Raw genomic sequence first — 27920 nt, 5'->3', positions numbered from 1 at the left:
TGTCTGCCAAGGGCTTAGGCCTACTTCTGTTTGCCATGTGTTGCATGCTATCTACATTTGCTCTGGAGCCTGTTGAAACCATGTTCTTGTCACTCAAAAGCATACTTGTGTGTTTTTCTGTTACTTAATGGAACTGACAAATCTGTATCGCTTTTCTCAACATTAAATCACTGTCACGAAGGAAGATCTTTCTCACACTAACACTATTATTACCACATATGAGACTGTCCTTTACTAACTCATCTTTTAACTCACCAAACCAACACGTTTTAGCCTTATTTCTCAGATCAGTTATATAAGCTGCAAAAGTTTCCCCTGGTTACTGATCTCTCGTGTAAAACAAATGCCTCTCTAATGTAACATTTGTTTTGGGGATTACTCATTTCTCTGAACTTGCATTTCAAACACTCGGGGGCTTGCCTTAATTCGGCCTGTACAACAATATGACGATTTTCACATTCTTCTACATATACTGCTGGTGCATACACAAATGAACGCTCTCTTTCTATGGCCTCTGACTCAGCTAGGTTTAATAAAATGAATGCCTTGGTGCGTGCACCTTTATCTGAATAAGTTGCTTGTATAAAAATATCACACTCTTGCTCAAATAATCTCCAATTCTCTGCAATATTCTGATCAAATACAAGTGTAAGGGCTTTTGAAATCCATCTCCCATATTAACACATACCAGTGAAGGGTTTTGCAAATAAGCATGAACACACACACATACACATATGCCAGAAATTTATGCCAGTATTTGTAACTTTGCCCAATGGCACAACAAGCCTCTGTATAAATGTTGTTGTTGCTGTGTCTTTCGGCTTTTTCCCAGTTAGGGGTCGCCACAGCGGAACTCCGGTCTGCTAATGATTGGTAGTTGATTTTTACGTGCCAAGTTACCAGCCCTGACGCACAACCTTCAACGAAGGTACGCCCATTCACGCATGTCTTCATGCAGAAGACGCTCTAGCTGAGAATCGAACAGGACATCGTCTTACGGTGAGGCAACAACACTACCGCAGCACCACCACCGTGGGTAAGCCTCTGTATAAATGAACTTTGTGAAATAAGTTTCCAGGGCACTGTAACACTCTTGAAACTATTGTCTTGCAAAAGTAATTTATCATCATTTTAAGAAACATTTCAAATAAGTTCACAATATGAATGACCTGGGCAAGAGAAGCTCAGAGTCAATAACATTTCAAAGTAATTGCACTTTGCAAATAAACTGTACACAACATACTGAAACTTCCCCAAAATGGAGTATCTTTCTAGGCAATTCTTTACAGTGCAAGGAACACACTGTAATGGCAGCACATCGCAAACAGACACACCCAGCACAAGAAATTTTTTAAAATGGCTATACTTTGACTGCATTTCATGAAACTGTTGCACTTTGCACACAAATAACTCTTTGACGTACATACACAGTAATAAGCACACACTGTATGCACTTTTACACACACTGAGATGCTTCGAATAAAGTACAGTTGTGTACACTTACCATAAATGTAAATGTTCTAGTGTATTCACTGCTGCAGTCATTACATTTGGGTTATCTGCTTGCAGGTAGCCTTCAGTCAGCCTGATTAACAAAGTCTTGGGTCCTGCATTGGCTGCTGTCCCTTCTTCCATGACGTCAGGTCGTCAGGGGTATAAAACATGCAGCCGACGCCATGACATCAGTTTTTCTTGCCCCAGATTTCAGGTTCCCTCCTAATGGGAAGCAATTAAATATAAAAGTACAAAGATATACCTTCAACAAAAAAGCAAATACACCAAAAAGGCTTTTAAGCATAGTAAAGGAAAGTAGAGGTATAGTCAAAAGAAGTTAGGGGGCTGGAGGGAGGGTAACCACGACTGCAACAGTGAATACACTCGTACATCTACATTTATGGTAAGATGTACTAGTTTCACTGTTGCAGTCATTACATTTGGGTAGATTCCCAAAGCTATGGTTGGGAGGAGGAATTTAGATAGCATTAGGGCCAGCTATAAGGCCCTGCAAGACTGCAGTGGCAAAGCCAGCTCTGGATTTAGAGAAAATTGGCAAATGATAATGCTTGGTGAAACTATGTACAGAACTTCAGGTAGCAGCGTCTAGGATGTCCCTGGTGGGGACACCTGTGGGAAAGGCTGTAGAGGTAGATGCAGCCCTGGTGGAGTGAGGTCTGATCCCCAGGAAAAATAGGTTTTCCATGGTGCTTATGGCAGAAATGAATGCAATGGCTTATCCATTTAGAAATGGTTTGCTTTGAAATAGCCTTCCCCTCTGCCCCTGCAGCAAATGCCACCAGCATTTGTTCAGATTTCCTTTGAGGTTTAGTCCTGTCCAAGTAGAATCTATGCTGTCTATTCACATCTAAGGAATGCAGTATCCATTCCCCTTTATTCTGTGGATTGGGAAAGAAGGTTGGCAAATGAATGGACTGATTAAGAGCCACACTGGATATCACCTTGGGCATGAAGGATGGATTGGTTCTGAGGGACACCCTGTCCGCATGAAAGATGATGAAAGGCTCCACTGCCATAAGGGCCTGTAATTCAGATACCCTTCTAGCTGAAGTGATTGCTAAAAGCAAAGCTGTTTTCCAAGAAATAAATTTTAAGTCTGCAGTAGCAGCTGGCTTGAAAGATGGCAGAGTGAGTTTCTCCAAGCCAAAGTTAAGGTCCCAGGCTGGGGTTGGAGCTCTCCTAGGTGGTCTCAAAATTTTGGACCCTCTGAGGAACTGCTTGAGAAGTGGATGAGAGAAGAGAGGAGGCTCCGTGTTATAATGAACTGAAATGGCTGAGGCGTGGATTTTAATGGAGGAAAAAGACAGGCCCTTGTGAAGCATCTCAGTTAAGTATTGTAAAATCTGAGGTAAATTGGGCGCTGCTGTGCTCATCCCTTGAGATTGGTTCCAGGCACAGAATATTTTCCATTTTACAGCATAAGATTTTCTAGTACTAGGCCTCCTTGCCTCTAAAATTATATCCATCACAGGTTTGCTGAGGGATGGTAAAGGAGACTAAGTAATTAGCCAGGCTGCAAGGTTCAGTGTTAGAAGCTGAGGGTGCAGAATCTGGTTCTCCTGCTGAGACAGCACGGAAGGAGTCTGAGGCAGGTGCCATGGAGATGACTGTGGCACACTGTGCAGGAGAGGGTACCAGTACTGGCGTGGCCAGTCTGGAGCAATCAAAATCATCCTTGGTTTGTCCTGCTTGATTTTTAGTAGTACTTTGGAGAGCAGAGGCAGAGGGGGGAAGGCATAGACTGATAGGTTTTTCCAGCTGAAGGACAGAGCATCCACTTTCCAGGCTTGTTTGTGGGGAGTCCTTGTGCAAAATTTGTCCAATTGGTAGTTCTGGGGAGAGGCAAACAGGTCTATATCTGGGCTCCCCCAATTGCTTGTTAACATGTTGAAAATCCTTGGTTCCAGTTTCCACTCGTGTGGGTCCAGGAGTTTTCTGCTTAGTCCAACTGCCAGTGTATTTAATTTTCCTGGCAGGAATTGAGCTTGTAGGTGCACTTTGTAGCTCAAGGCTGTGTTCCACAATGCCATGGCTAGTCTGCAGAAGGGGTAAGAATGTGTACCTCCCTGCTTGTTTATGTACCACATAACAGTGGTGTTGTCCGTCTTTACCATTAGATGTCCTGGAAGAATGTGGTCCTTGAAGGCTGTCAGAGCATTCTGTACCGCTAACATTTCTTTTTGATTGATATGCAGGTGCATTTGATTTGGGTTCCATTTGCCCTGAATGCACTTCCCTGCCAGGTGAGGCCCCCATGTATAGTCTAATGCATCTGTTGTTAGGGTTTGGGTGGCAGGGGGTGGTGTGAAAGGTAGTCCCTTGTTTTGGTAGCAGGCCTCTGCCCACCAAAGGAATTCTAGGCGTAAGCAAGGTATGATAGGAATCATTGTTTCTAGGTCTTCAGAATGTTGACACCATAGGCTTTTTAGATACCACTGTAGTTTCCTCATATGCAGTCTTGCATATGGAATTAGAAGAATGCAGGAGGCTATGAACCCCAAGGCTTGCAGTATTTGTCTTGCAGATAGCAGGGTTTTTGTGGCCACTTGTTTGAAGTAGGTTGTCAAATGAATTTGTTTCTCTGGCATGAGGTAAGCCATCTGGGAAGTTGTATTCAAGCTTGCTCCCAGGAATACCATTTGTTGACAGGGTACCAGGTGTGATTTATTTTCATTTATAGTGTACCCCAGACAAGTCAGAACCCTTTGTACAAAGGCCAGATTATTCAAAAGTATGTCCTGGCTTTCTGCCTGAATTAGACAATCATCTAGGTATGAGTATATTTGAATATTTCTTTGTCTGCAAAATGCAAAAACTGGAGCTAGGCACTTTGTGAATACCCTGGGTGCAGTAGATAAGCCAAAGGGCAGTGCAGAGAACTGATAGTGTGTGCAGTCTGCTTTGAAGCATAGGTATCTTCTGCAAGATTCCCTGATTGGGATGTGCAGGTATGCTTCTTTTAAATCTACTGTTGCCAACAAGGCATATTTGCCTAGCATAGGAAGCAATTGGTGAAGAGTCAGCATCTTGAATTTTGGAATCTCCACAAAGGTGTTTAGAGTAGACAGGTCCAGGATAGGACACCATGAACTGTTTTTCTGGGTACCAGGAAATGTCTCGAGTAGAAACCTTGTCCCTTTTCCTCTTCTGGTACCAGCTGAATAGCCCCCATGCTTAAGAGAGAAAGTACTTGTTTTTGGGCCTCTGCCCACTGATTTGTGGGTAGGTCTGGCCACCTGCTTGGTGTTGGCAATGTGTGGAAGTGAAATCTGTATCCCTGGGACATTATATTTAAAACCCATTTGTCCTAGGTAATGAGTTCCCAATTCTTTGCATGAAGAGAAATATTTCCCCTCAAAGGAGCATTCAGTTGATAAGTGCTTGGAAATTTTAAAAGAAAGTAATTGAGACAGTTTACCATAGGGGAATCTTATTATTCCCAGATTTGGAAGTGGAGGCCCCCCACTGCTTAGTTCTGTGTGTCCCCTGGGACTGATACCTGGGGTTTTTGCTGTGTCTGGGTTTGGCTTGAGAAGACCTGGAAGGGGCTGGAAAAGACCAATTCTTAGAGGGCCAGTGCCTACTAAATCTAGGAGGCTGAACTTGTAAAAAATCTTTAACAGTTTGCATAGCTTTAGCTTTATCTTCCACCTTTTTAAGAACTTTCTCAGCCTTGTTGCCAAACAGGCGGTCCTGATTTAAAGGAGCATCCAACAATTTAGCTTTAACATGATCAGGCAAAGATTGCTCCTTAAGCCAAGCATGCCTTCTGAGCACAGACCCAGTAACAGCAGCCCTGAAAGAGGCCTCTAATGAATCAAAACCACATTGCAAAGTATGTTTTCCAACTTGTTCAGCAGAATGCATTAAATCCTGTAATTCTTTATTTTCCACACAGTCAGGAATCAACATCATTTTCTGTTTAAACAGTCCAATAACATGTTGCTGATACTTTGACATATGAAACTGGCAGTTTAAAGCCCTAATGGCCAAGATTGCAGAAGTGTAAACCTTCTTACCCCATCTATCCTGCACCCTGGATTCCCTATCAGAAGGGGTAGGATTTTTAGCAGTAGAAGCCTTAATGCCCTTGGGCCCCCTGTGAAATAGTCTCTGGATCTGTAATAGGATTTTTAAAAAGGAACTTGTGGGACTCAGGGACCCTGTAGTATCTGTCAGGTTTTCTGGGGGCAGGGAATCAGGGGCTAAACTAGATTCCAAAAAATCATCATCAACAATGTCTAGTACAGGAGGGATAGCTAAAGGCCTATGCTGAGGTAGGAGAAGGAAATCCCTAAGCCTCTTTTTTGAATCAGAAAAATCCTGGCTTTCCCAGTAGAAATGCTCCCTTAGAGTATGTAAGGTTTCCCCAAAAGAAAAATCCTCAGGAGGGGAAGCAGAGGGAATAGAGTCCTCTACATCAGAATCTTCATAAGTAGATAAGGGTAAATCCAGAACATCAGAAGAATCAGAAACAACAGAATCCTGATCAGAAGACTCATAAGCAACTTCAGTCCTAGGCCTGTTAGAAGGTGGGGGGGGGGGTTGGCTACCCCTGATTAGAGTCATCAGATCTCCGGCCATTCTTATCATTTGTTTTTTAGGCATAGAGGCCTGAGCATGTGGCCTGGGTGCCATTTTTTTAGGCATGGATCGAGATTTAGGCCTAAGTAAAGAAGGAGGCGTCGGTTTAATATGCAAGTCCATAGGCCAAGCCGGTGCCTGCACAGCGGCTCCGGACCCATCCAAGGTAGAGACATCCGCAGGTTCCATAGTTAAAGCATCTCGTGGCATACCGGACTCAGAATGGGTCTCAGTGGAGGCCTGCGAATCAGAAGTAGCAGGTATCAGGGGCTGCGAAAGCACTTCACTGAGTACCGGTGAACTGGCGACTGGCTTAGGAGAAGAGTCGTCGGCAGGTTTGGACCGCGGCAGCCTGTCTCTATCTTTATCTTTCAGCTTTTTTGGAATCCCGATAGTCGGATGGCTAACCGATGACATTTCTGGATAATTAAACCAAAATATGGAAAGGTGAAAATATACCGATGACGGATAGTGCACTAATTAAATAAAGCACAAAACCGACAGCAAGGTACGTCGTGGTCAGGGCCTAGGCAACGAATACAGTGCAAATGAAAATCTTTATGACGTATTTGCTTTCCACAAGTAATGCAATTATTAACTTTTACTGACATCGGTATGGAGCAAGAAAAACTTTCCCCAATGGGATACTTCGCTTTAGTTGAAGACTTCGGTTCTGAAACTCGAAAATGAAAATTTCAGGAGTTGGCCGACCGGCACTTGCGAACTGCTTCTGCTTCGAGCACCGCATGGCAAGAAAGACTGATGTAATGATGTCGGCTGCATGTTTTATACCCCTGACGACCTGACGTCATGGAAGAAGGAACAGCAACCGATGCAGGACCCAAGACTTTGTTAATCAGGCTGACTGAGGGCTACCTGCAAGCAGATAAACCAAATGTAATGACTGCAACAGTGAAACATGAAGAACATCTTTAGTTATGCCCTTGAGATGATACGAAGCCATAGTTATTCCAAAACACAGGACTTTGCCAATAACATAATCACCTTGCTTTATTTATGCTTAATGTGCCCCTTATATTTGTTTTGTGCATTTAATCTCTTTTCATGCCCATTGTACTTTTCTTGTGCTCGTTTTACTCTGAACATGTCTGTTTTGCCTTAAACATACTCGTTTTCCCTTTAAACATGCGCATTTTGCCTTAAACATAATTGTTTTACTTTTCTGATAATCTTTTTGTCAAATGTCGTTATTTTAAACATTTCTCTTGGTTAATAAACATTTTGTGCCTTCCGCTTGTTTAATAATGCATTTTGTGCCCTTGTAATGCCCCACTTTGTCCTTTTTATGAAATAAGTAGTTTGTGCATATTCTCATTACCTTTGCTTCTTTTCTGGCTCTTTTTCATGCTAGTTCCACTTAGTTTACCTTCACTGTCTTCTCCGCACCACAGGGCTCCAAATATTATTCTCTGCGATCCTGGTTTTGACACCATGTTGCTCTCCTACTTTGGATACAACAGAAGAGTCTTCATGGGTTCTGCTCAAGCAGCTTTATTTTATACAAACATCATGATAGAAGTTTACTGACTTTAACTTAAGTAACTTGTATACAAACTAACTGCTGCAATCATACATGCTTATTCTCTGGCTGCACTCTCAAAATGGCACTAGGAATGGCATGTGCCTGGCATTTATACATGCATGCTCCATTTTTGACATGCTTCTTAAAGACAAGGCACACAGCAGTTGCACTCTAATCTACAGTGGGTGCTGGATTTAACCTTCTGGTCACCTTTCCTGTTTATAACATTCATGGATAGGATGTTAAGGTGTAGCTACAGAAGTAACAGCACAGCAGCATCCAGTCTAGGGTGAAGGAGATGCATTCCTGTTGTTTAGAGATGATGACTTCCTCTTGGCCTCAAATGACTGTAATTTCTAATATAAACTGTAGTGATTCACTGCTGTGTGTGTTGCAGACAGAAAGATAATCAGCACCTCTAAATCAGAGGTCATGGTTCTCTCCTGGAAAAGAATGGAATGTTCTCTACAGTTGGGGGAGTGCATTACCTCAGGTGAAATAATTTAAGTATCTCACGATCTTGTTCACAGCGGAGGACAGAGAGGAGCAGGAGACTGACCAGCAAATATATGCAACTCTGGCAGTACTGCAGAGATTGCACTGAACTTTTGTAGTGAAGTGGGAGCCAAGTCTTATGAGAAGCTTCACTCACAGTCATTAAAAAGAAGTTATGTTCTTACCATAATGTTCCATGTTTGTTGTCCTTTATCTCGCTTTCCTTCTTTCTGGTTGGGTTTGGAGCCAATCTCGGCTCAGACTCGGCCACTTCTAAAGTTCGAAGAGTCCTTACTGGCTCAAGGCTAACCCCTTATCCCAGCATGCATAGTGGTAGCTACCCAGATCTTGTTTGTGATAACTAACCACTATATAGGAAAACTATGAATTACCCAATAAAAGAGGCAAGTAAACAATAAGGCTTCTTGTACCAACAGGAAAAGGAAAAACATGGTGACAAGAACACCAAAGGTTGAAAGGCAAAGGATGCTCAGCCATATCAGCCAAAAGGTAAATTCCTCTCAATCATCCAGGATGGGGGAAGGAGGGAACGACACAAGAAGGAAGGTGAGATAAAGGACAACAAACATGGAACGTTATAGTAAGAACATAACTTCTTGTTATGTTGTCCATCTCGCCTTCCTTCTTTCTGGTTGGGACAGTGTCCCTAGCACTTAAATCCTGGGTGGCTCACTTGAAGAGAGACTTCAGAACCGTGGAACCAAAGGATGCCCTGTTCTGAGAGGCCATGTCCACTCTGTAATGAGTAATGAAGGTATGGGGAGTAGCCCATGTTACTGCCGTGCAAAAAGTATCTAAAGGAAGCTTAGCTTGAAAGGCTATGGAGGTAGTCAAGGACCTAGTGGAATGTCCCCTCACTTTTTCTGGGACTGACACATTCCGAGACTCATAAACATAAGTAATAGTACTGGATGAGCCTTGTTTACTCAGAGAAAGGGATACAAACAGTTGATCTGATCTTCCTTGGTCCTTTGAAGATAAAATCGTAACTGCCTGTGGACATACAATTGATGTAATTTGTACTCTGCCCTGTTGCCATAACTTTGAAAGAAAACAGGAAGTTCAACTGACTGATTCAAATTATAGTCTGAGCAGACTTTTGGTAAAATGGAAGGATTAGTCCTAAGAGATGTTCTATCCTTGTGAAAAATCATATAAGGCAGGAGGATGAAATGTGCCTGCAACTCGGAGATCCATCTAGCTGATGTAATCGCAACCAAGAAGAGGGTCTTCCATGATAAGAACTTCAGAGGACAAGAAGCAGCTGGTTCAAAGTGAGGAAGGATCAGAGCAGCTAGTATTAGGTTTAAATCCCAAGGATGGAGAGGTTCTCGGATAGGAGGCCTTAATAGTGTAGCACCTTTCAAAAAGGCCTTGCATAACTTATGGGACATGACATTAGAACCTAAGACTCCCACATGAAAATTAGAAATAGCAGCCAGTTGAACATGAATCATAGCAGCAGCTGCTCCTTTTTTGAAGGTTTCAGCCAGGAAGTCCAAAATCTTTGCAATTGGAGCTGTAAAAGGATCAATATCATTTTGCTTGGCCCAGGAGGAGAACCTCTTCCATTTATTAGCGTAAAGCTTCCTAGTAGTTGGTTTATGGGAAGAGACTAAAATATGTTGAACCATAGGAGAGATATCAGGGAGACTGGCTAGGATTGGAAGTGGAGAAACCAAGCTGTCAGCTTGAGAGTTTGAATGGAAGGATGCAGAGCGCCCGACTGATGTGTCAGAAGGTCCAGAACCAGGTCCAGAATCCAAGGCTCCTCCTTCAGGTAATGCAATAGGAATGGGAACCATATCTGATGAGGCCAGTATGGAGCAATGAGGATCAGCTTGCAACTCAGCAACTTTGCTTTCTGAAAAACTTTTGGAATCAAAGGAAAGGGGGGGGAAGCATAAAGGATCTCTGGGGTCCAATCGTGGACCAGTGCATCTCTGGGTGACTGTCCTGGAGTGGGAACTTGGGCAAAATAGCTGCTCCATTTGTTGTTTAGATGGAAGACAAAGAGATCACAGAGTGGCTGGCCCCATCTGCAGAAGATCATTTCCGCCACATCTTTTTTCAGACACCACTTATAGGGCATGAGAATTGCCCTCCTGGCTTGTCCACTATCACGTTGGACTTGCCCAGAATGTGCACTGCTACCAGAAAATGCTGAGAGGAGATCATCCATTGCCATACTTGTAGGGCCGCCTGACATAAGGGATAAGATTTGGTTCCGCCCTGTTTGTTGATGTACCACACTACTGACATGTTGTCTATCTGAATTGCTATATGGCCCATAGGGAGAGAGGCATGAAGTGCTTGCAATGCTAGTAACACCACTATCATCTCCAGGACATTGATGTGCAAATGATACTTGTGAGGTTGCCAAGTTCCTTGGACTGTCTGCCCCAGATAATGCCCCCCCACCCTATCTGGGAAGCGTCCATGGTCACTGTGGCTATAAGAAGAGGGGCTACAAAGGGTCTGCCCAGAGTGATTAGGGGAGAGTGGAGCCACCACTGTAGATCTCAAGACTTTCAGGACACATCGAGCCTGAAGCTTTGATTTTGACAAAAGAAGAGACACCTGGCCCCGAATGGCAAGCACCCTTTCTTGTGAAAGCTTGGCTATCATGTCTCTTGTATTTAGCTAAGCGCCTATGAAAGTAATATACTGAGAGGGCAGCAAGACATATTTTTCATAATTTATTGTGATTCCTAGGCGTGCACAAGTGTGAATCGTGTGGTTCCTGGCCCTTAGGAGATGATGCTCAGTGGTTGCAGTGAGGAGTCAGTCGTCTAGATAAGGAAACACCTGGAATCCCAAACATCTCAGGTGAGCTGTGATTACTGCCATGCATTTGGTGAACACCCTGGGGGCTGTGGTGAGACCAAAGGGAAGAGCTAAAATGATAATGACTGGCTCCCAGCCGGAAGCGTAAATGTCTCCTGGACCATCTGTCCATTTTTATATGGTAGTACCGTGTCCTGGAGATCGATAGAGCACATCCAATCATCCTGACCCAAAAAGGGTAGAATGGACTGCAGTGTCACCATCCAGAACTTGGTCTTCTTTACTGATCTGTTTAACTTGCTGAGATCCAAGATAGGTTTCCAGTCCCGTTTTCTTTGGAGCTAAAAAGAACCCTGAGTAAGTTCTGGATTCTGTCTGGTCTGCAGGGACTTCCTGAATGGCTTTTTTTTGCAGCAAAGTTTTTACTTCTATGACTGCTTGATCCCGAAGATTGGGTGGAACATCTGGGATTGTTGATTTTTGACTCATTGGGGGTGGTTGGGAGAAGGGAATTTTGTAACCCCTGGATATTAAGCACCGTAACCATTCATATTCTGTTATATCTTGCCAGGCTCTTGGGTACAGTGAAATTCTGACCCCGAATGCCTCCAGAGGTGAGCAACCAGGCAATCCTTCAGGGATTCTGAAAGGGTCTGGCAGAGAATGTATCCCTGTTGCTCTACTGCGGACCCACCCTGCTGTGAGGTTGGCATCTCCCATTATTATTTCCCCCTCTGCCTCTGGGGGAATTATCTTCATGAGTGTCCGGCGAAGCTCCCTGGGATTTACGGAATCACATTTTCCCACTCTTTTGGCCTTAAGGATAAGGCCGGGATAGAGTGGAAAAACAGACTCTTATGGCAAAAAGAGTTTTGCCATCACGTTTACTCCTTGTAAGAGTCTCTCGAACTTGCAGCCCGAACAAAGCTGAGTCGTCAAAGGGGGCTTTCGTAAAGGAGGACTTGAAGGGCTCCGCAAATTGACAAAGGTGTATACAGGAATGTCTGCGAAGAGCCACTCCTGTGCCTGCAGCCCTACTCGCTCCATTTGCTGCGTAAGAAAATAAGCATATGGAGGAGTTGACAATGGAGGTTAAGGTCGCTAGCTGGTTAGCTGACTTGGAAGCCACTCCCTCAGCTGAAGAATCCTGGAGAGTATCTCCCAAATCTTTAAGGAGATCCCTCTGAAGCCTTGTAAAATGCATCAAGTAGTTCAGCGACCGAAGAGTAAAGGCCGCTGAAGAGAAAACATGCTTCCCACATCTATCCATGGCTCTAGACTCCTTGTTTCGTGGATGGATATAAGTTGTCGTCTCCACAAGTTCCTTCTTGGTGGCTGCTGCCACCACCATAGCATCAACTGGCATGCCTTTGGAGAGGAAGGACTTGTCATCTGGTGCAGTCATAAATTTGTTTGGCCTTCTCGGAACAGGCTCCATGGACTCTGGAGCACTCCAGGCCTTTCGACTCACGACAGCCAAAAGTGGGTTGAAAGGCAGGGACACCCAGGAGGTGGAAGGTGGGGAACCAAATGTGTCCAGGTACACGGACTCATCCTCAGAAGGGGCAAGGGACTTCCAGTTTCCCCTCTGTCTAAGGATCTCCAGAATGTCTGAGAATGAGACATCTTCAGAGGGGAACCATGGGGACCCTTCCGAGTCATCCAAGTCCATGTCAGAGGTGACGGACTCAAGGGAGTCCACATGTTTCCTCTTAGGAGAGGTCTCGGAAGAAGAGGGGTTACCCAGTGGGGCATCTCAGGGCACATGTTCCTTACGCTTGGGACGGAGAGAGGGATCTAAGGCAGACACAGGTATTGACGGGGATGGAGCCAATGGAGCCGAGGGTGCAGCCATCTCAGTGGACAGCACACTCCTCATCACCTTGAAAGCACTGCTGTCCAGAATGGAGGGAGGCTCTGGCTCCAAGGAGCCTGGAGACCACCTCCGCACTGAAAGAGATGGCTCCGAAGCAGATGTGGCAGCCAAACTCACCTGCGCCGAAGCTCCGAGATGAATAGCAGGGTTGCACAAGGCTCCGATGTCACCCCCCCCCCCCCAGAGCTGACAAGGGAGCCTCTCGGCACCCAGACCTCTTGATGGAGTGGACTGTCAAGGAGGTCAGGGCAAATGTCGGAACTGACAGAGCAAGAGTCGTTGGGACCAACGGCTCCACCGCTACTACCACTATGCACTCTGGCTTTGAACTGGATGCAGTTGGAGGAGGAGGAACCGAGAGAGAGGCTGGACTGGACAATGCATCCACTTCCTTCTGGGCTGAACCTGACAACAACTGAGCAAATACCCGTGTTTTGAGTAGCCTCTTCACCACTCTCTCCACATCATCATCCGATAAACTCCTGGATGATCGAGAGGAGTGGACCGAGGACCGGTGACTACCTGCTTCTGATTGTAACAGTGGTGACTGTGGCACGGATCTCAGCGGATCCAAGGAAGGAGATCTCAACCTCTTATGAGTCCGGAACAGCTCCGAAGCCACAGATGGAGCTGCCAGAGCAGAGGAATCCTCAGAGCCAACAATCTGCTCTGAAGGATCCGAAGATTTAGATTTTGCCTTTGTCGGCACCGAAGGTGGAGCCGACAAAGAAGCTTGACTACCATCAGATCTGGAAGGCTGAGTAACCGAAGCAACCTCAACCTGAGGTTTTAACAACACCCTCAAGATCAGCTTGTTGCGCCTTTCCTGCAACACTCGCGCGCTGAAGGCATGGCACACAGAGCATGAATCTCGAAGGTGGACCAAACCTAAACAGTAAACGCAACTCGTGTGCCTGTCCGTAATGGACATTTTTTGGCAACACAAATCACATTTTTTAAAGCCTGAATGCTTTGTAGATTCTTTAGACATAATTACACACAAGAAGAACGTAATAAAGTAGAGAGATTTTTTTTTTTTTTTTTTTTAAATGGGAAGAAAGATAAGGAGGGGGTAGCCTCTAAATTGAATGGCTAAAGTTCCCAAAGGGAGAAAGGCTCTAACTTATTGGCTTTTCCCTAAGAAGCAAGGAGGGAAAAAGGGAAGATAATCCTGAAGAAAAATGGGCCGCTGACAAAACACACAAAAAACACAGGCCTGAGAGGAAACGACAGCCTATAAACACAAATAACTAACGAGTACAGGGGTGATAAGACAGTTAAACTCTAACCAATAATATAAATTAGCCCTGAACAAACAGCAATTTTGACAGAAAAAATAGACTACTTAGCCTGAGCCAGCAAAGACAATCTCGATGCTGCCAGCGGCAAACGAGATCTGGGTCATTACCACTATGCATGCTGGGATAAGGGGTTAGCCTCGAGCCAATAAGGACTCTTCGAGCTTTGGACGTGGCCGAGTCAGAACCGAGATCGGCTCTGAACCCAACCAGAAAGAAGGAAGGCGAGATGAACAACATAACATCTTTGGATAGTGACTGAAAGCATGGGATCATGGATAAACAATGCAAATTAAAATTTTCTATATGGTTGCAGCACTCTCTCCAGGGCATAGTAATGAGTTCAGCAATCCAGGAGAATCTTGGAGTATAGGCAATGCTCCTCAGGACTGAGGGAGTTTAAGCGACTAGTGAAGATGCCCCCATTGGAGGAACACCAGGTAAAGCCCACTTGTTGGCTGTGGAGCAATCCTACAACACTGTGCAGAAATTACATCTCTCAGCTGGCAATGAAATGACTGGGCATCCCACAGGGTGAACTAGATACTGCGACTGGGAAGGGAGAAGTTTGGTCTGCCCCACTCAGTTTGTTACTACCATGCCCCTTACAAGGACAAATGATTTGGAAAATAGATGGATAAAGAGTCTATTGGCCTTCGAAGTATACATCCACATGTAATATTTTTTAAACTAGAAATCTATAGTACATATTTATGAAGTAACATATGCTATGTTTCATTAATAACTGTAAAGTAACCTTAAGTGTATTTGGCACTTCATGGGTCATTCACATCAAGCTCACATTTTTACATATTAAAGAAACCATTATCAATAACGAAACTTTTCTGTCAATAAAAACATTCTTTGCACAGGACAATATCCTTGTAAGTGTCTGTTTTTTTCAGGAGTTTATCACATCTTTAAAATTTAACTAGACTTTTCCCGTGGGACATCTGAGCTTCCTTTTGAGACAGTTCTTGCTGTAATGCAAAATCTGTTCAGAAATACAACTTGGCTATCACATTTTGTAAAGTCTCTTTTCTTGTAAAAGGATTGGTTGGGGGCACTTAGCACCTGTTAATCTTTCTAAAACTAGTTTCAACAGATTTGTCTTCAAGAAATGACCAATATATTTTGCCTGCAGAGCTTACCATCTTCAAAAAGTACAAGAAATCCTTATTTACCAGCTTTACAAACTGCTTCAGCTTTAAACTGTGGACCTTCCAATGCCTTTTGTATACACAATTTGTCTTCAACCTGTAAATCTGTCAGTCTTCTCTCATGGTCGCATCTCTGTTTCTGCCGATTTCTTTAACATCATGCTGAGTTACAGGAATTAGAAATGTAGTAAATGTAAATAATCTGTCCTTCAGCTTTTGTTCAACAATTGGGCAGAAGAGAAACTGTTCCTGCAAAGCAGTATTCCTACATTCCAAAACTGCATAATGACCCTCTTCATAGATTTTGCTACACCTCCTCTCTTCTCATTAGTTTCCTCCATGGTCAGACAGTTCTCTCTGCTTATCCAGTGGATTGCAGGCACTGAAGACTAGATGTCGAATTCCTAATCATGCACAAATATCACTTCCCGATTTGTGTCCTGCAGACCACTGTCAGATAAGTCATCCTGATTTGTGTAATGCAGACTACTGCTACATAAGTCAGCATCAGTTATTCCATGTCTCCAGTGCACAAATTACACTTACTGTGTATTTCAGTTTTATTACTTTATGGCACTTGGAATAATAATCTGCACACGAGATGCATGGACTTTACAAACTGGAACAAATATGTACTCATTCCTTTCCACAAATGGCCCAGAGGTAGGTAATGCAATCACCTTTTCCCCTATACTGTTGCTATGGTATGCATTGCAGAGGCACTTCTAATATTTCCTCTGAGTTTACATACCTGGGTAAGACATTGTATTTCTTGCTCTTTCATCCCATTTTTAATGTACATTTGTTAACCACAATAGCATGACAGGGCAAACTGACCCTTTTCAGCACAGGATGCACTATAAACATAAATTTTACATTTTATTTTATATGTATGTGTGTGTGTATAATCAGACAATGTAACCTAGTACTGAGAAAATGTAGTTTTCCAGCCTTAAGGGTAGTGAACATTTCCCTTAAAAGCAAAAGACAAAAGAGAAAACTAATTGTATAGGATCACTTATTCTTAATATCGGCATACAAATTATCGTTGTCAAAACTTCTTATGTAAGGTCTGTGTTACAGATCGCTTTGTATTGTTATTCAAAATACAAAAACATGATTTAAGCTGGAACTGCTTATATAAACCACAGCTTAAGTTAAAACAACAGATGAGCACTTTTGCCCTTTTCAGGTCTTCATCAGATCTGTTACATATAGCACTAACAAGCAATATATACTTTTCTAATTTCCATATAAAAACTATTTAACACAAAGAAGGTTTTAATCTAAGTGCAAGCTGCACGACAAAACTCAGGAATCATACTCCTCAAACTCGTTCCTTTGTTGAGACAAATCTTACCTGTGTCTTCAGTGCTGACTCTTTCTTCGTGTTGGCAGCCTTAGTGCTGACTTGTTTAATGCCAACTATTTCTAGGTCAAGAGGTACTGGCAATGAGGAGTCAATCATGACCATGTCAGCGCTGCTTCATGTGTTAATGGCCTTGGTGTTTGATGCCTTGGGTCCGAAGCTTCCCACATCAGCATTGATTGGCCCCTCATTGCAAATGGTTGGGGTGACAACTTTGTGCCATCCTCTTCAGTACTGCTGTCCTTAGTTCTAACAGACCACTTCACATGGGGAGGGTATCCTCAATGAGGGCAGCACAATCACTGATGGATGTCTACTGATGGATTGGCCCCAAGACATTGCACAGCCATTAGCTTTGGCCCCAGAATTCCTTAAGTCTTTAACTTTAGCTCATCCATCCTCCCACCAAAGGGACAGGGGGTGGAAAGCCCATGTGGATATAGATACTGGGTAATAATAAGAAGCACTGAATCTTTATCCTCAGAGTTTCCCATGAAACGCTTATGCATTTAGACCACCAAGGAGTCCTCCAACCCAGATACCAAAAACAGTGATGGGGAGGATTCCTCGGGGCCTCCTCCTGAATACCCCAATTTCAGGCAAATCCTTATGTTGCATAAAATTCTTAAAAAGCTTTCTGCTCGTCCCCATCATTTCCTTGGGTGGTTCAGCTAACAAGATGATCACGTACATTGTATAAAAGGACAGAGAGCAGGCAGATATGGTAGTATCTATGTGAAGGAGGCCAGACAAAAACCTCTGGCTTCTCATTGCCTGGGAATCATGGACTGAAACTTCACTGGCTGACTCCATAATGATGATAGTTGCCCCTTAAAACTCATTCCCACCAGCATAGCTTTTTGTGTGTGTGTGGCTTGAACCTTTAAAAAAATGAAATTATAGCCTTACAGGTCTAACAAATACTCATTGACAGAGGTCAAATATCAGCACAACTGTGTTTGCCATCATATATGCTTCAAGATAAAATATTCTGATACCTTGCATGTAGCATGGTTTTGGAATTATTAATGCTAATATGAACAAGCAATATTTGATGCCTAGAGGCAGAGCAGGAGGTAACTGCATAAACACCTGAAGGTGCACTTGGTTGTAATGAGTTAAAAGATAATTCTCAGGTAAAGCAGCCAGGGCCCTGGACCAGAACAGGAGGTGTGCATATATGTCCAGTATTATCTCTATTTGAGCACTTAGCTAAATAACATGTATGATTCAATTGCACTGAACTCTAGGAGATGAGTTACATGGCACACGTAAAAAAGCAAAATGGCTCATGTAGCAACCGTGTCCACTATTCCTAACTTGACCACGTAACTTGTTTATAAGGTGAACAATGGTGCAGTCCGACAACCTGGGACATGCATTACTGTTCGGAAGTATGCTGGCTCAGATGTTGTACCTTTGCTGTAAACTTCAATGTGTTGATAATCAGTGTTCCATTTGAAGTCTTCAAGTTATTTGGTTCTAAGATGAAGGCTAAGCACTTAAACAATGAACATGAAGGCAAAAGAAAATCTCACAGCAGCTGATGTTAAGTTCTCCACTCCACAGCAGACATTTTCCAATATCAGAAGAATTCCAGGAATGTGTGGTTTAAAAGGCAGCCAAGAGATAGATTTTGGAAAGCATTCAGACAGAAGCCAATGAGTTTGCAGCTGCTTCCGGATGCACATCACCCCACATGGCAGAGGTTGTATCCTCCAGAAATCAGCAAATGAAACTCCAAGATGTTGCCAGACCTGTCCATCTCTGGTGACAGTCGGGGGGAGGGGGGTAGGTCTCCATCCATTTTACAGCTAGGTAGGCCAATATATAGGACAAATGGGCACGTGAAGTCCTATCCAGGGAAATCATCACTCCCTTTATAGTTCACCCATGGTGACTATCTCTTCCTTCTTGCAGGATGTTTGTGTAGAGTGATGCAACTCCCATTGTGGGGACAGGATTAAGTGCTGTCCTCATGTAGGATGTCTAGGTAGAGTGATGCAACACTCATTGTAGGACAGGTAGAAATGCCATCCTCATGTGGGATGTTTGTGTAGAGTGATGCACACCCGTTATGCCTAAAAGAGTATTAGGTGGTAGGTCACGATAACCTGAAAGAATGCAAAGAAAATGAGTGGTGTCTTGAATATAGCCATCCCCCCTCACTGACTAGTGGTTTCAGAATGTTTACACCCAGTAAGCACTCTAGGACTGTCTTCCCCAAGATGGAAATGCCATCCACTGAAACAAGATAGCAATGGTATGGCTACATCAAGCAAGCAGGGAGGGCCTCATTCAAATCTCATGTGGTGAGAGATCATGCAGCTATGGGACTGGAGAACTTTATCTCACTGCTTTCTGAGAGTAGCAAGCATATCTAGACAGGCTAATTCTTTGGTAGGCAGGTTAAGCCACTATCTGTTAATGCAGCAAGACTGGACTTTTAAGTTTGCCAGTGGCAAAACTGATAGTTTACCAGTGAGGCACACCTTGCTGTAACATGTTTCCCTCTAATACAATACCAACTGCAGTAGCTCTTTCTCCTCCTTCATTCCACAAGGACAGATGTCCAGGGATACTGTAGTCTAAAACATTCCCACAGCCTTTACACTTTTCTCCTATTCCAAAATCATTAAGGCAGCCATTAAGGGAGAGGAGAAAGTCATTCTCCAAACCCTATTTTGGACTAAAAAAGTTTTTTATCCTTCTCCTGTGGCTTTATCTACAAGAAAGGTATCTCTGCTTGTCACCAATCAAGAGTCTTCTAATGCACCTGACTTGGCAAGTCTTACCTGGACCTTGTCTCCTTTTATTTTATTGCATGGTTTCTTCAGTTTTACTGATGGCCCGGGATCCTGCTTATGCTTCTAGGGTTGTCCAAATCTTGACATCTGCCTAGAATCCTTACACTAAATAAGCATGCAGAAGTAAATAGAAAAGGTTTTCTTTATGGGCAACTTTCCAGGGATCTTTTTCTGCTCAAGTTCTAGCTATTCTGGAATACTTATCTCAGATTTTTGACAAATGACTGAGTTACTCAGCTATTTAGGTACAGCTGGTAGCAAACTTTCACCAGTGACTAATTCATATAATACTAGCTTCATTGAAGGCTTCACTGAAATTCTGTAAGATTTTTTGAAATATATTTTTTGTTAGCACAGTTACCTTTCAAGGAAATGTCTAGAGCAGAGTAAAGTTTTTTGACAAAGCTTCTGTCTTTGCCAGGGTCACAGGAAAGGCCTCCCTTTTTCTCCAGCATGTCACCACAACCTGCCTCCCAAAAAATAGAGGTGAGCAGGAAAAATCTTATCATTCCTCCATTCTACTTACCAACTCCTATACACATATAAGCCACGAACCAAATCCAGGCTTCCTGGACTGTTCATCCCTGTGCACTAACAGAGTTCGCTGTTTAGTGATCTATGTGATACATGAAAGTGTGCAGCATTGCTTATGTGCAAGCCTTGAAAAATGTCCTAAACTTAAAAAGCCACGCTAAAGTAAATTTTAAATATTTTAGCTGCACAGCAAGGTAATACAATACTGTAAGAACAGTTATGTCTCAAAGCCCTTGGTTCTTTAGTTATGCTGTTGGATGACATACTTTTTGCATGAGAACTCTGTCTCCCATCTGTCCATATGGACTTTCACTGAGTGCTCCTTTTCTTCCCACAACTCAAAGCCATGCCATAGGTGCACCGATAGTCCTCCAGACTGCCAGTAAGAAAGTGTGAGTGCAAGTGTGCACACTCACATACATCCATGGTCACGCCTTGTAACAGACTGGCATTTTATCCAAGATTAATCTCTCTACCCTGCAAAGTGCTAGTAGATGCCCTAGCTCCCCTGTGACTTTGAAATGGATAAAGCAAGGCATCAGAATGTGGATAGCTGAATACATTTTTAGCATTGTGTTATAACAGTTATCTCACACTTACCAACAAAGGACACCATGTTTTTGCAGTGCCATCATCACTTACTGTGGCAACCATAATTTCTTCTGGCTTCCACGGTCCTTCCTCTGAAAAAACAAATTTTCAGTAAATCATTTAAAGAGCAATGAAAGATGTTGTACTAAATAAAGTAAAGATAAATAATCACAATTACTTATCTTATGGTACGTGACAACAGTAAGAAGCTAATAAATCAGCAGTGCAGCACAGCGTATCACAGACAAAAGCTATGTTTCAAGGAATACCACCACCAAAACTTTCCCGTGGCATTCTCAATAAAATATTCATACAGATGTTTGCCAACATGGAAACAATCTACAACAGAAATGTCTGCAACCAATATGACTTCAAAATCCCATCTCTGATGAAACTCACTCATACAGCAGCACTAATTAGGTGAGTACTGACAGCTGATTCAGTGGCACACAATTCCTTCTAAGAAGCATCTTGAATGTTGTAAGTATATATTTAATGGAGTCTAAAGCACTAACTGGCTTTAGTTGCTCAATTAAATGTGCTTTTGCGCATTTAAGTTGAATAGACGTGACACAATGTGGCACAATCAATAATAATTGTCTACACCCTTATGCAAAAGCTTAAACTTACCACCCTCTCTGCAGACCTACTACCCGCAGAATACCTGCAAAAAACTGCAAAAGCCATAGCCTACCCAATTTCTATCCTGATTAATAAAACTATTACTGAAGGAACTACCCCCATTAATCTGGAAAATTTCACACATTAGCCCCTTGCATAACGGTGGTAACTCCAACGAATTATCAAACTATAGACCTATAGCTATATTATCTCCAGTGGCAAAAATCATGGAGAAATGCATTCATAAACAGCTGTTAAACCACCTAAACTGCCAACATGGTTTTAGGCCATTTGCTAGCACCACCTCCACTCTCTTATCTTTCTCTGACTGTATTAATAAGAATCGCAACAACAACACTCTATCCTCAGCCCTCTTCATTGATCTTTCGAAAGCCTTCGATATGGTTAACTACCACTTACTCATAAACATATCAAAAACCTGTCTCTAGACACACTGGCTATCTAATGGTTCCAATCCTACTTAGACAACAGACAGCAGGCTGTCCTATGGGAGAACAACTTATCCTCCCACCTCCCAACTGCCCTTGGTGTCCCTCAAGGCTCCATATTAGGCCCTCTCCTATTTTCTATTTTTATAAATGACCTATATTCTGTAATACCTCAAGCTGCTTGTATCCAATATGCGGATGATTCCACGTTAATCTGCTCTTCCACTTCACCATCTGACCTACTGTCCCTAACCCAAAACGTATTTAATACAGTAGAGAAATGGCTTCTACACCGATGTCTCATCCTGAACCCCAAAAAAACAAAACTGCTATTATTCACTCCCACCTGTAGGACCTGCCTACTTAACTTTACAGTGACATCAAGCAGTGGTACTATTATATCTCCTGATTCTACTACTAAACTTCTTGGGGTACTAATTGATAACAACCTTACCTTTGATTCTCATATTAACAGTACTATAAAAAAAGGATTAAACCCTTTTTGACTCCACTAGCCAGGGCCACCATTGCCCATATCCACTTAATATCTATCCTTCTCTATGCCTCGCCTATATATACTAAACTATGTAAAAACAACCTGAATAAGCTTCCAATCTTCTACAATAATATTGCCAGATTTGCAACTGGGTCTGCCTTCAGAACCCATCATTGCGATAACCTTAAGCAGCTAGGATGGCTAGAGTTGCCAAATCTACTACTAGTTAACGGTTGCCCACAAGATCCTGTATCAAACTACTAACACACCAATACTTACAAACCTAAATCACCCCCTATAATAACCGCAAGACCCAACGCTCATCAAATAAACTACTTGTACAAATAGGTAAATCTAACAATTTGACTGGTGACTCCTTGTTCGCTAATACTGTGGGCAAAACCTGGAACTCCCTCCCCAGAGACCTAACCTCCCTTTCCTCAACAACACTATTTAAAAGCAAATTGAAACCATACCTTAAATCACAGTGGTTATGCCCTTGTTCTAACCCTAACTACCTCAATTTTCTCAGGGCACGAATCACCATACCTGTATAAGCTAGTCACCATACCTGTATAAGCTAGTTACTTTTTTGTTAACTGCAAAGTGTGTTCTCCTATATTTAATAATGTTATTAGTGATATCTTTGAATGGCTAACCATAGCTGAAATCTACCATGATTCTGTTTACAGAAATGCAACAAAATGTAATGGATGGCAAAATATCTGTAAATGTAGCTGCATTTGTAAATGTTACATAGTATAATTGATAGTGTGTTTTGTGGAGCTTTTCTCCCCGGGCCTCTACTGAAAATGGACATATATCCAGTTGGACTAGCCCGGTCAACAAATGTAAAATAATTAAATTAAATAAAATGTGATTAAATTTAATCTTGCTGCTTAAGGTCTGCCACTCAAGTGCATCTCTGCTGAGGTGCTCTACAATAAAGCTGCCTGTAAAAACTAATGCTCACAGCAGAGGTACACAGTGTACTTCCTTGGCCCAAGAAAGCCAAGGTGTTAAATACTGTGCTCTTTTTCATCTTGGTATAACTTGTCATGACACCCTAAGACCATGTTCTGGTTTCTCAGGACAATGACGGTCATTTTCCCTGTACCAGTACTGAAAACATACAGTAAATTAGGTGAACATATCTGATGCTGTAGTGTATCACAGAACTTTTACCATTTAAACTAAGTACTCACAGAAACTGCAAGTTTTTAAAAAGCCTTAAAAAAAATGTCCACAAATATTAAAATGGGCTCCATATTGAAATGTCGGCACTCGAAAGGCTGAGTGCCAATAAACTGGAAGAATGAATCTCAAAAATCATTCTTCTCCTTTAAACTTCTTTTTTGCAAGGGGGGAAAACAAACGTCTGATTACCCACTTTGCTGCTCTGGAAGGTACTGCCTACAACCACCAGCCTTGTTTCAACATGGAATTGAACAAAAGATTATATTGCAGCCCATGAGATTTCTGTTCTGGAGACTGGCAGGAGATTTTTACTGCTGCCCATGTGGATGATACAGCCTTTAATCTGGGAGATTTTTTTTAACAGAGATCAGATCTATCTTTGCAAAAAAACTTTAGAGATCAGGATGTATTGTGTGTGTGTGTGTGTGTGTGTGTGTGTGTGTGTGTGTGTGTGTGTGTGTGTGTGTGTGTGTGTGTGTGCGTACTCCCTGTCCCAAAAAGATGGCCTCCAGGATGATAGAAATCAGGTAAATCACTGGGGATTACAGTCAGTTGGTAATATCAGTCAGTAGAATGTAAATCACTGGAGATTACAGTCAGTCAGTAATACCAGTTATCAGAGTGCCACAGTTATTGCTCAGAAAGTAAATTTACCAAGTCCTTACCCTTTTTTTGGGGGGAGGTCAAGTCTCAGAAGCACTGTCTGGTTAACTGGCTTGCTCAGAGTCACACAGTAGGCAAACGGAGGTACAAAGAGTCAATCCCTGTACCGCTGACTATGAGAAGTAGCTCATTAAGAGCAAAGCCTTCCACTTCACTAACTGACAGACTTTCCTTAATGTCTTTATTTTCTGATACATTACTGAGGACAACAGTCAGTCAATAACGCTAGTCATTAGAGCTTCATAATTACTGCTGAGAAAATGCATTTCAAGTTAATTGGAGCTATCTGGCACTTAAAACTCTGAGTTATTAACAAACTGCTTCCTGTAGTCAAAAGTACAGGGTTTGAAACCGTCCACCTCCATTTGTCTACAGTGTGCCTTTCAGCAAGTCACTCGGACAGTGCTCCTGGGTCATCTCTGAAAAGGGACATTTTGTACAGTGAGTTTACCTGCTTAGCTAATCAATTAAAGAAAATGGTATTTAAAAATATGGATTTTATCTACAATTCTTGAGCAAAGAAGTTAAGAAGTATTTTGTCCATGCCTTGTAAAATGTGTGCTTTTCGGGCAAACTGTTGTGAGCTGCAGTCATTAAATAATGACAGGAACAAGTTTCAGACTTTGTATACTTCAGAAAATGCTTCCTAATGCAAACCTTTTTACTCTAGCAACTTTCTAAGTATACAAGAGAAACATTAAAAATCTACTCCTGACTTTTGTGTCTGTCTCTGATTCGAGCTAAGAAGTTGAGAAGACAAAATTTTGACAGCAGCGAACTGAAATACATTTCTGGTCCATTACTTTTGAATGAATTCATTCTCTTGTGCTCATGCAGATATCATTGGAAAATAATAGTGAATCATATTAGTTCATTCTGTGAGCTTCATAGTTGAAGTTTTTAAAAATCTGTTACTAACTGTGGCACATCTCATTACTAAGGGTTTTGCATCCAGGAAGAAAGAGGTCATTGTCTTCCTCTACTCTTCCCTCATTAGGCCAATCATCGAGTACAATGCTCCATTTGGCATGTACCTCACTAGACACCTGAAACAACTGGAGAGGCCGATAAAAGTACCTCACAAAGAGGATCCTAGGCCTATATGGACAGACTCAAAAAACTCCCAACTATTCTCTGCCTCATATCGCTTACTTAGAGGCGATCTCTGCTTGACTTACAAAGTCATGTCTGACCCAGCTCTGTTAGAAATGCTACATCTAAAGAAATCCCAATCCCTCCACACCACACACGCTCCAGAGACCTCAACCTCATTACCACAATCAACAGAACGTGCTGGAGGGACAGGTTCATAACCCAGAGACTGCCCATGCTATGGAACAGACTTCCCATAGACGTCAAACAGAGCACCTCACTGGCCTTCTTCAAAAGAAATCTTGATGAGCAGATGGGAAATAGAAAATTCACCCCAGGGATCACTCCAGTGGCTCTACTCGACAGACGCACTGGGAACTAAGGTCGGGTGGCACGATGCCATGGTAATCCTATGGGCTAGGCTTGTAAAGGCTCCAGGGCCATTAGCCTAGTACACACCTATGAACATTTTGCACATTTGTTCCACCTTAAGAGCTAGTGTTCCACATGGGAGGTTGAAAGCCGAGCTTTGTACTCTTATACTTTTCCTCCCGCTGCAAGCAGTAGTACATCAGAGCAAATGAAGTTCACACACTGCATAATTTATGATTTGAGTTTCTTTCTGATCATAACTGCTTGTTATGTATTCTTGACATGAACATCAAGATATTTACCTCTCAAGCTTCATTTCTGACACCCATGTTTCGAGATATGACAAGCTGATTATAACCAAAAACCCCATCATTATCTTTTATATTCAGGTCACTTGCCTATAAAGTATTATCAAAAATTAACCAAGCTTCCTTACTATGTAGTATGTCGGCTATATTCAAACAAATAATTCAGCATTTTAAAATAACATACAATAAAAACTTCAACATTCAGGACCCATGTCATAAGTAAAATAAAAAGGAATAGCCAGGGGACTGGTAGCAGTGACATTCTTTACATCCTAAATATGCCCTTGTATACAATAAGTGTTTGCTTTCAAGTTTGCCCAATATAAAAAAGATGGCAAGAGCAATATGAGCCATACCATACATTCTATATATAATAATCATGGGGACCCTATCATTTAAACTGCTGTGCAGTAACGGTTAAATAGAACAACCTCTAAAGGAAAACTTCTGAACAGTAGTATTTAACTACTGCTGTTAAACCAGTCTAATTCAGTTTTATGACTGGATCATTATGGTTGTAAACAGACAAACCTTTCAAATTTCAGCACAGTCTCTGAGTCAGTCCTGAACTGTAGACTTCTCTAGCAACAATGACAGGGACAGTTGTGGACAACAAACCTGTAGATGGACAAAGAAGTGGTTACATAAAAGGGAACCCCATCCGAAGTGTCAGTCCCAGGACTCTGGATAATTAATGTTTGACTTTTAGCAAAAAATAAAAAACACCAGGAAATTAAGAAAGTTGCTGTTAAAGCACTTTTGCAGGATGACAGTACCCCTCCCCCCTGCTACTTTTGTACACTAACTCATAGATCACTGTACTGCAAAGTAGGAGGAATACTTAAAACGGCAACTCAGAATGAGTACATATTCCTCCACACACACACACACACACACACACACACACACACACACACACACACACACACTTTTGTTGCTCCAAGGATGACAATTATAATTTTCAGACTTTCAACAGGCCACCAACTAAAAGGTAAGAAATTAATAGTCCGGGGGAAGTAATCACAGGGTAAGAATGCAACGAATGGTGACTTGCAAGAGTCGTCCTGTGTCCAGCCCTCTTGCATGTGCTGAATAAAGGCCTTGAAAAGGGCAAAGAAAACTGGAGCAGTATCTTTGTAGATAACAACAATGTGATAGATGAAGAAGAAAACACAAAAGGGTCCTAATTAAGGTCTAAAATTTGGCAGCTTCACTTCAGCCATTCCAAAAACATTTTTTGCATGCAAGTACTGACAACCTGGGACTTAACATGGAAATGAAATGGTAAACTTAATAATTCATGAGAGAAGGACCCAGAAGTGATCACTATAGAAAATCTAAGCCATCAGGCACAAAGGAAAATGGTAGCAGCAGAGCAAACTGAACACTGGCATACATGCAGACCTAGTAAATGAATCTAGAGATAAGGAGAAGATCATTCACATTTGTCCTGTTTCTTTCCACTGCCGAAGAAAGCACAGCTGCACATGGTTGCACTATCACTGAATAACTTATGTGGCAGGATAGATTAAATCATGCATTAGGCACGCGATAAATGAAGAAATTTAAGTTATTTACTTGCCATAACTATGCATCTGTGTTGTCCATTTTCATTCTTCTATAACAAATGGATTTGGATCCGATCCTCGGATCTGACTCAGGCACGTTTTTGCAATCTACGATCAGATTCATAAACTCCTCCCTTTACCCATAATACTCCTGATCACAGCTTTACTTCAGATCGAGTTTGCTGCTTCTAAGCAATGTTTGAAAAAAAGGAACATAACCATAGCACTGACAGTAAAAAGTGTAATAAAAAATGAACAGGGGCTAAAACAGAAACTATGGTTCCTGAGAAACTCCATCAGGTCACTCCCAAAGACATGGAAGGGGGAAAGTGAGAGGGAAGTTAAGGAAGAATGAAAATGGACAACACAGATGCATAGTTATGGTAAGTACATAACTTAAATACCTGATGAGTCATTTTAATTCGCTCCTCAATGAATGGGACAAAGTCCCCAACTACAGTAACCTTGGGTGGCCCTCATGGAAGGCATTTCCTGAGTACCGCGCAGAGCCAAATGCAGCTCTGTTTCTGGAGATGATGTCCAATTTATAATGAGCCACAAAGGTATGAACTTT

General features: G+C 42.3%; 1 protein-coding gene across 1 annotated transcript in view; it reads right to left on the bottom strand.

Moving 5' to 3' along the window:
* TEP1 (telomerase associated protein 1) overlaps positions 1-27920 on the bottom strand; it is a 2704809-nt gene that overhangs the window by 440759 nt on the left and 2236130 nt on the right. Inside the window, exon 43 of the mRNA XM_044058078.1 lies at positions 20590-20672. Coding sequence (XP_043914013.1) covers positions 20590-20672 — 83 coding nt within the window. The remainder of the gene's footprint in view (positions 1-20589; positions 20673-27920) is intronic.

The sequence above is a fragment of the Protopterus annectens genome, chromosome 16.part0, assembly GCF_019279795.1.
Source record: "Protopterus annectens isolate FY-2018-M chromosome 16.part0, PAN1.0, whole genome shotgun sequence".
In the NCBI taxonomy this organism is placed as follows: domain Eukaryota; kingdom Metazoa; phylum Chordata; order Ceratodontiformes; family Protopteridae; genus Protopterus; species Protopterus annectens.
This window is presented reverse-complemented; position numbering and strand designations above follow the sequence as displayed.